Raw genomic sequence first — 8,119 nt, 5'->3', positions numbered from 1 at the left:
GATATATGTAAGTGTTCTCTGATCTGTTGTCGAAAGTTTACTAAGAGAAAAGTAGTCTTGAAGGAGCGAAGAAAGCAAAGCGCACTGGCTACAAAAAAGAGCCCATAGGCTTACTGAATTTCACTTCCGCCATGGTGTTTTCAAACGTTTGCTGTAATGGTTATTTACTTCTGGCTTGTTGGTCACCTGCCTCTGCTTTGATTATAATGATTTCATATTTCCCGTGATATTCACAAGTTTTTGTAGCGGTGTTCACAAACGTGAACTGGTGAGGAAAAAACTTTTTCTGCGGCTTTGAATCAATTTGTCACCAATTTTGAAATGAATCATATCCCCTATTCCCCTTTTTTTTAGCTCAAACTATAGTTTATTCTAAAATGACTTTATCAATCGTGTGATATTGACTTGAAACTTGAGGGTCACCGTCCACACTTGTGATCTGGCGCTCTTTTTTTTTTTTTTCTTTTTTTTTTTTTTTTGCCGTTACGTTACGGTAGGAGAATGCGTGACACAGTTTATTCAGCTGCGCGACCGTCCAAAATTCACTCTCCAGTGGGAGTTGAAACAAAATAGAGGAGGTATAGAATACATATATATATAGGTATATTGAATACATTTTAACACATCAAGCAATCTGTAATCTTCTTCCTTAGACAAATCCAACAGGGTTTTGTCGTAATTTGCAAAATGGCGGACGAACAAAGCCATGTGCTATCAGTAAATCGGGCAATTGTGGATCAAAGAAGACAACCACTTACATGGCGAACACGAATTTGTTTTGGAGTGGGACATGTGCTCAATGATTTGTGTGCCTCAATGTGGTTCACCTATCTCCTGATATATCTTCACAAGGTGATAAAATTTTCAAACGCGAGCGCTGGAACACTATTGTTGATCGGACAAGTAGCAGACGCTTTGTGCACTCCTCTCGTCGGAATCGAATCAGACAAAACAGGCCGTTTTAAGTATGGACGACGAAAGATCTGGAATTTGGTAGGAGTTGCTTCAGTTACCCTCAGTTTCCCGTTTGTGTTTAACCCCTGTTTAGGCTGCGAGAACTCTGAACATTGGGCGCAATTTATTTACTACACACCGTTCATAGTAATTTTTCAATTTGGCTGGGCGGCATCGCAGATATCACATTTGAGCCTGATTCCAGAACTCACAGACGATGAGCACGAGAAGTGTGGTTTGAATGCAATAAGGTAGGAAAAAAAACACTCGGTTGTAGTTAACAACACAGGTTTATAAATGCAGTTTCAAACAGAAAATTTCGAAAATACCTTGATCACCATCAATAACAATTGATCATCTTTTGCATATCATTATCGAGTGATCTTTAATACAAGCACATCGTTTACACGTGAAAATGGTCGGGCCACCTGCAAGACCTCTCATCACCGTCTGTTCAGCGTGCGTGTAGGATTAGGATCACTTCTAAAAGTTTTGTCCCGGCACGTCGCCTAGGTTTCGTCTTACAGTACAGCCGCCAATCACAACACGGAAAAAAATTATGGAAACCCTGAATTTTATTTTTTTCTTCTTCTTTTAGTTTCCTGTTTCTTTCACTGATCATGGGTTCAGTCGCGTGACGAAATGTGTAAGCCATAACAAGCAACTTGATTTTATCAACTGAGTTGATGATATGTTAATGGCCACATGAAAGAATTCCTAAGCAAACGTTTCGAGCGTTAGCCCTTCGTCAGAGCGTCCTTCGCCCTGACGAAGGCGTCATCCTTCGCTCTGACGAAAGACTGACGCTCGAAACGTCGGCTTAGAAACTCTTTCCGATGGCCGATTCGGTTGATAAAACCAATTATATTATAACACTTCCCACTAACGCAGGACCACAGTTTCTAAAGGCATTTTCCCCGTTTTAGCAATCATCAAAGAATGGTAACGTGCGTCTAATTCCTGTTTCTGAACGCTTAGGGATTTGCAAGAAAACTATTTATTTGCCGACTCTCTGACGACTCAGCATATAGTAACCTGCGATAACACGTTTTTGTTTCCTAATGGGGACTAGCAAATAGAAAAAAAGAACGCTATACTACCGAGACATAGAGAATTAAATTTGGGACAGGGCGTGCTCGCAGGCTTCTTGACTCTCGACTTCGCTTTCAAACGGTATTCTACAAACAAAAAAACTGCTTTTCTGCCAAGGCTTTTGGATTTTGAAAAGAGTTCCAGTGCGTTGTTCACTCACCCGTTAGTTTACTTTTGTGGCAGTCATTCGGCCAAATGCGCAAACAAACACGCTCCCAGATAAACATTTGTCGCTTTCTGATTATCCAGTGACACACGAATGATTCTTTCATTAGCATACAGAAAATAACCAATAAACCTGTCGTTTCCGATAATCAGTGACATCAGATCATCCGAAGGCTGCAGGTTCTTCTAATGAGCCATTGGAAAATATGGGATGAGAGTGGAGAGGATGTTGTGAAAGAATGTGGAGGCTTAAGCCGGTCAAGTTGTAAACCAAATGGCTGTCATTTAAAGCAATTCTTTTTTCGCAGTGCTCAAGGAATGATAGTTATACGATTATTTCTTCTACAGATATGCAGCCACCGGCTCATGCAACATATTTGTCTTTGTTATCACCTGGGTTTTCTTGGAGACAAGTGACGTCAACAGCGATTCAAACCAGCTGGGGACAGGAGATGCAACTGCTTTCACGGTAAATTTATGCTTAGGGGCCTGTAAGACAAAGGAGTTGTGAAAGCATTTATGAACCCTTTCGATTCGTGTGTTTTTTCTTTGTCTTCAGTCTTTTCCCGGAACAGTTTTGTGATGTCCGTAGCAAACTCTTGCTTTGATGTTTTCTTGACAATGAGACGTCTGAACGCCGTTTGTGCCCGGCTTCCCCCCCCCCCCCCCCCATAATATTTTTTCGGGTGTCCCTGACAACCTTGTGGTACTCATTTACACCCTTGAGGGGAAAGAAGTTCTGCCTGGCCCAAGAACTTATCACAAACGATACCATTCACGCTTCCAGCCCGAGACTCGCGGCGCTGACCATTAGACCACTGTGCGGTTTCCAAAACTTAAAAAAAAGCCATCAATTCCTCAGCTGTCCCACACATTCTATTTGGGCCAGCAATCCCTCAAATTTAGGTTTAGTGTTGTTCGTACTTCTAAGTTAATCTGGCATCGATCTATATCTTGTGACTAATCTGCAAATCGTCGCCGTTGTCGCCATTTTTAAGTATGCATTTGTAAAACTTGTACCAGATAGAGTCCATTTACTTTTGAAGTTTAAAAAAGGTGTTGACATGCTTTTCACTCAGGCGTTCGTTAAGTATTTTTCTAATATGTATTATGCCTTTTTCAGTACGTGGTGTTCATAGTTGTCGGCACAGGAGTTTTCTTCACGGTTGTCTTTCATCTCGGAGTGAAAGAACCTTCACGTGACTGTAGCGTTGAATTCGCAACCCAGTCCAGCAAACGGTCGGCTGCTAACTGGAGAGCTTGGTTTCGAGAGCCTCTGTTTTATAAGGTGAGGTAGCCTGTGCTAGAAGGTGGTTAGAAGAGGCGAACGAAACAGCGGGCGCGCAGCAAAAAGTAGCGGGGGGGGGGGGGGGGGCAGGCGGTCGTTTCCCACACAACCGCAACCGCCATGTGTTACTGAGAAGGCTGGCCCACTCTTTCGCTCGTCTCCACTGACGGAGAGCCAGGAAGTTACAGGTGAGAGTGACAGTTCATCAGGGCATACTGATGCCATAGCCTCACTGATTTATTGACTTTTTACTTGCACCTATCACTCTTTGAACTTAGGGAAATTGGCTCTCAATGCATGACAGAAAAATAATGGAGCTTTCTTAATTGTTCATACAGGAAGCAGTCGATTGCTTTTTCATTCTGTGTAGTTCTCATTGCTCTGTAAAATCTCAGCTCTAGTGCAAAAACTCGTTTTGTTTTGACTTAAGAAGTTTACATGCCTCGTTATATCTCGCACCTTAAGCGTCTCTCCAGCGCGCCTTATTCTCAGTCTTAGTTCCCGCACCGCGTTCCAACACAATGCTTGTGACCAAGGAAAGAATTTTTTTTTTTAGGTTGGAGTGTTGTACATGTGTGTCCGAGTTATCATCAATGTCACACAGTGCTATATGCCGATGTACACCTTAGAGACACTCGATTTATCCAAGGTGGGTTCGAGTCTTTTTGGTCATCATAAACAGCTAGGCTCATATGGGTGACCATTGAAACAGCCCTTAATGGTTAACTTTCTGTTGCTGGCACCTCTCTGTTTGGGTCAGCGAGCGAGAATTTTCCACTAGATCGCTTGGTGAGTCACTGAGATTTTCAGCGAAGCTGCCTTCGACGTCTAACTCTAAAAAATAGAGACATCATTCCTCAACATCCAAAAGAACGGCTGCAAATGAGGTTAACCTTTTCCAGGTCTTTTTGTTTAGTAAAGCCAGAATGGCGAAAGTAAAACGTGCGAAACTTAAAAGTAAGTTGGAGGTCGTCTCCTTACTTACAGGAGACCTGGAAACAGAACGTTTCATCCAACTCGTTCAGTCATGTTGTAAACGAATTCAGCTCAGACTTCCATTTGCGTTTATTTTTCCACCAGCGAACTATTGCTATCATGCCGTTGGTTGTGTACCTGAGTGGACTGGTATCTACACTTTTTACCAAACCGTTGAACAAGTGCCTCGGTAGAAAGGTCAGTGTATGTTTTAAATTTGTCAGATCTTGGGGAGCTATTCATTTCGGTCCCTGGACGGAATAAGAAAAGCTGCATGGTTCGACATCGTGGTGATGTAAGTGGATAGCGAGACACCACTCCCTGTTTTGTAGCTAAGAGTATGTCAGTTGTTCTCTCTCACGTGTATCCAATGCCAAATGGATTTTAAATGATTCTGCTGTCACCTGTCATATTTGGCAAGAAGAACTCATGCGTATGTCGGAAGTCTTTCGCACAGGAGCGGGAAAAGTGATTGGCCATACTCGAAGGATCACGAAACAGTTCTATTAATTTTCAGAACGAGCCCATTCTATTTACAGACCGAACGTTTCCACGAGCTAGACCTGAGAAATGAAAATCAGGCTGAAACTAACACTGGAATCGACTGACAAACATTCTTATTCATCGGCTAGATATCACTTGTTGTAATTTTCTTACATAAAGGCATTTATTACAAGCTGTTGGTATTTTTTTACTTTTCCGTATAGACAGTTTTCCTGGGCGGCCTTTTCATGATACTTGGAACAAGGTAATTTAAGTCGTAAAATAGGGTGTGAGTTATTCATCGTGGCAAATGACACTTCAAAAGAGAAATATGGCTTCTCTTTAGCTTGTTGGCACGAACAAACCTCCCGAAAGTATATAAAGAGCTGGTGATCGAAGGCAGTTGTTCACTGTAAAAGTCCTACAGCTTATTGTTTGATTATCTGATCGTTGGTTTTTTCTACAATGTAATGTGGACCTGGGTTACCCTTCCACAAACAACGCAAAAACGAGGGATCTAATTACAGCAGCGCTATCTTGATACTCCTGACACGTTTGGATATCTAAACGTCACCTAACAGTAAACTACTTATGGCTGTTCTACGCACCTAACAAAGGATGCGATTGATTGTCTAAGGGTACAGCGGCGTATTGAAACGCGCTTGTGATAAAAACGTATGCGAGGGTTCTCAACGCATTTTGTGAAGTAGCTGTTAATTCTCGTCGTTGGTAAAGTAACGAGTCCAATTGATTTCCTTTGCTTACAACTTAAAGCTGTTTCTCATTTTTTTTCTTTTCAGTGTTTGGCTTTGGCTTATTCCTCCACACAGCAAACAGATGTACTTTGCTAGTGTAGCGCTAGGATATGGAGGTTCGACACTGCTGGTGACTGTCTTAACAATGTTGGCCGATCTGATTGGAAACAGCGTTGTAAGAACCAATGATTTAAAGTTTAGTGTTAATAAAGATGCTTTCCATTGTTGGAAATTTGAGGAGTAACGGTAATTATGGAAATTTGTAATCTTTTTCAAGGAATATCCTGGACTCGACCTCCGCCCTAAGCTGAGCGTATGTATCCGCTTTTTAGGAAGCTTAAATACGGCTGGAGACTTTGACTGTTTATGAAGCAGCTTCCGTCGAGGAATTAATGGGAATTTATTTTCTATTGCTTCCACGTTATTGTCCGGCATCATACGTTACAATTCCAAAGTGTAATCTCTTACTGTGATGATACTATTTGTTGCTTTTATCTTCTTCCGTTAGCCTCTCCGTCGTTTCTCGGATCACCAATGCGAAATTATAACGATTCCTTTTTTTGTGTGTGTTTTGCAGGAAACTGGAGCTTTTGTATATGGAGCGATGAGCTTTTTAGACAAGATGTCTAATGGCGTCATTATACAGATCATTCAATTGCTTTATCCCAAAAATACTGATAAAGGGTAAGTTGCTCTCTGGAAGGCAAAGCTTGCTCCGGAATCAAATATTTCTTTTCACCGCCAATAAAAGTGCACGTGAAGTTATGACACCGACTGTGTTTTTATATTCTAAAAAGAGGCTAATATTTTGGGATGTGTCCTCAGATATCCAAAACATTGGCTTAGAAAGCTGTTAGGTTATGACTTGCTGATCAACCAGGCCGCCCACCAGTTTCGTAACAAAATTTCACTCCTTTTTTTCCATCCCACGCCGATTTGTTTTAACCGTTAAGAGCGACACAAAAACGCATTCGTGAATGAGATTAGTGATTATTTATTTTTCTTTTTTTGCAATAACTATAACAGCAACCGTCTAAAATTTGTGCATTATATTTTAATTCATATTGCTCATTAACTCGCAGGTCCAGTGCTGGCGGTCTGTATTACAGAGAGGTCATGGTATTCGCTTCGGGAGTGGCAGCGGTTATCGCTCTTTTGGCTCTCGCCACGCCGGCAAAAAAGAACTTAGATAAAGCTAACCAAGGTATGAAAAGGATGAAACCTTTTCCACTGTTTTGGGATAGTCTGCCCACGACTGTTTGAAGCGCAACGGATGTGACCGTGTTTGTCAAATCCCTCGAGAATTTTATTTCGCTCGCGCTCTAGAAAAAGATCAAGGGAAAATATACCAACTCAATTTTCTGCGGACAGGTTAATTTCGGAATTGTATCCCAAGAAAAGTAAACTGTTGTAGATTTTGGCACGCTTAATATACAAATTTTACAGGATAGTTTGCGAAAGAAAATGATAAAAGCACGCGTTACGTAAATGCCAATTGCAACAGCTGAGAGAGAACCTGCGCGGAATTTGGAAAGACAGTTGCACTTCTACTATTTATTAACGACGATTAAAATGTTCTTTGCCTTTTGAAACTGTTGTATCCTAAAAAAAAAGATAAGGTTTCACCTACTGTCGAGCCTTGGAACCGTGCTCCTTAATTGGTTTAAGTTTACAATTGACCCGTTTCTCCGTGCATAGCAACTTTTAACATCAGACGATTTCAGGGCTACAGCTGTAATGCTTATCCTTACTCTGTCTTTTCTCTATGAGGCCTAGAGATTGATTCTATACAGAATACTTGTTTCATCTCTTCGACAGCTGAGTCGTCGATATAGAGTATGAGTCGAAAGAGGCCTTATCGTTCTCGACAGTGATTTTTGACAGCCGTTTTATTTTCTCGCTTACATGCGTGATTTTCTCTTGTATCCTAGAAACACATGGAGCCACATCCAATACATGGTTACAATCTGGTTCGTGGTCTTTAGTCTGCTCACCAAAGGGTCCATTTTTTGCTTCATATGAATCTCCAGCTCAATTGGTTCTAAGGAGAGAGGCAACTGAGGATGCCTCAGAGTCTCCAGCTTTTTATGGTTCTATGGAGCTATGATGTAATACCAGAAGATCAAGCTTAAGGAAATTTCCGTCTACACAGAGTTAAAATGTTACAGTTTTCAACTCTATTAACCCTTTGTCCCATAAGAGTGACCAGCATCTAACTTCTCCCTGTAATACCGCTCCTGAATCGCACACGAGGGTCACAAGAATAAAGGAAATGATCACCAACTCAGGAAGGTCTTGATCGTTAAACAAATTCTCCATGTGAACCCCTTAGGAAATGTATAGAAAACACTATGGAGAACACACATAGTAGTGTTTCGGTGTAAAGGGTTAAAGTTTGCTCTTTTAA

The 8,119-nt window shown here is 41.4% G+C and overlaps 1 protein-coding gene across 2 annotated transcripts; it reads left to right on the top strand.

Moving 5' to 3' along the window:
- The first annotated feature begins 446 nt into the window (after nucleotides 1-446).
- Nucleotides 447-8,119, top strand: LOC113670107 (major facilitator superfamily domain-containing protein 12). Of its 2 annotated transcripts, XM_089203391.1 has the most exons (11): nucleotides 498-578; nucleotides 654-1,205; nucleotides 2,560-2,680; nucleotides 3,335-3,499; nucleotides 4,056-4,148; nucleotides 4,580-4,672; nucleotides 5,182-5,222; nucleotides 5,758-5,887; nucleotides 6,290-6,396; nucleotides 6,795-6,916; nucleotides 7,644-8,119. In XM_089203391.1, the coding sequence occupies exons 2-11, from the start codon at nucleotides 688-690 to the stop codon at nucleotides 7,817-7,819; spliced, it is 1,566 nt and encodes a 521-aa protein (XP_089059517.1). In that variant the 5' UTR covers nucleotides 498-578; nucleotides 654-687; the 3' UTR covers nucleotides 7,820-8,119. The 2 variants fall into 2 exon arrangements, with proteins under 2 accessions (XP_089059516.1, XP_089059517.1); XM_089203390.1 differs by having other exon boundaries at nucleotides 447-1,205.

Source organism: Pocillopora damicornis, chromosome 4, assembly GCF_964200805.1.
Source record: "Pocillopora damicornis chromosome 4, jaPocDami1.2, whole genome shotgun sequence".
In the NCBI taxonomy this organism is placed as follows: domain Eukaryota; kingdom Metazoa; phylum Cnidaria; class Anthozoa; order Scleractinia; family Pocilloporidae; genus Pocillopora; species Pocillopora damicornis.
This window is presented reverse-complemented; position numbering and strand designations above follow the sequence as displayed.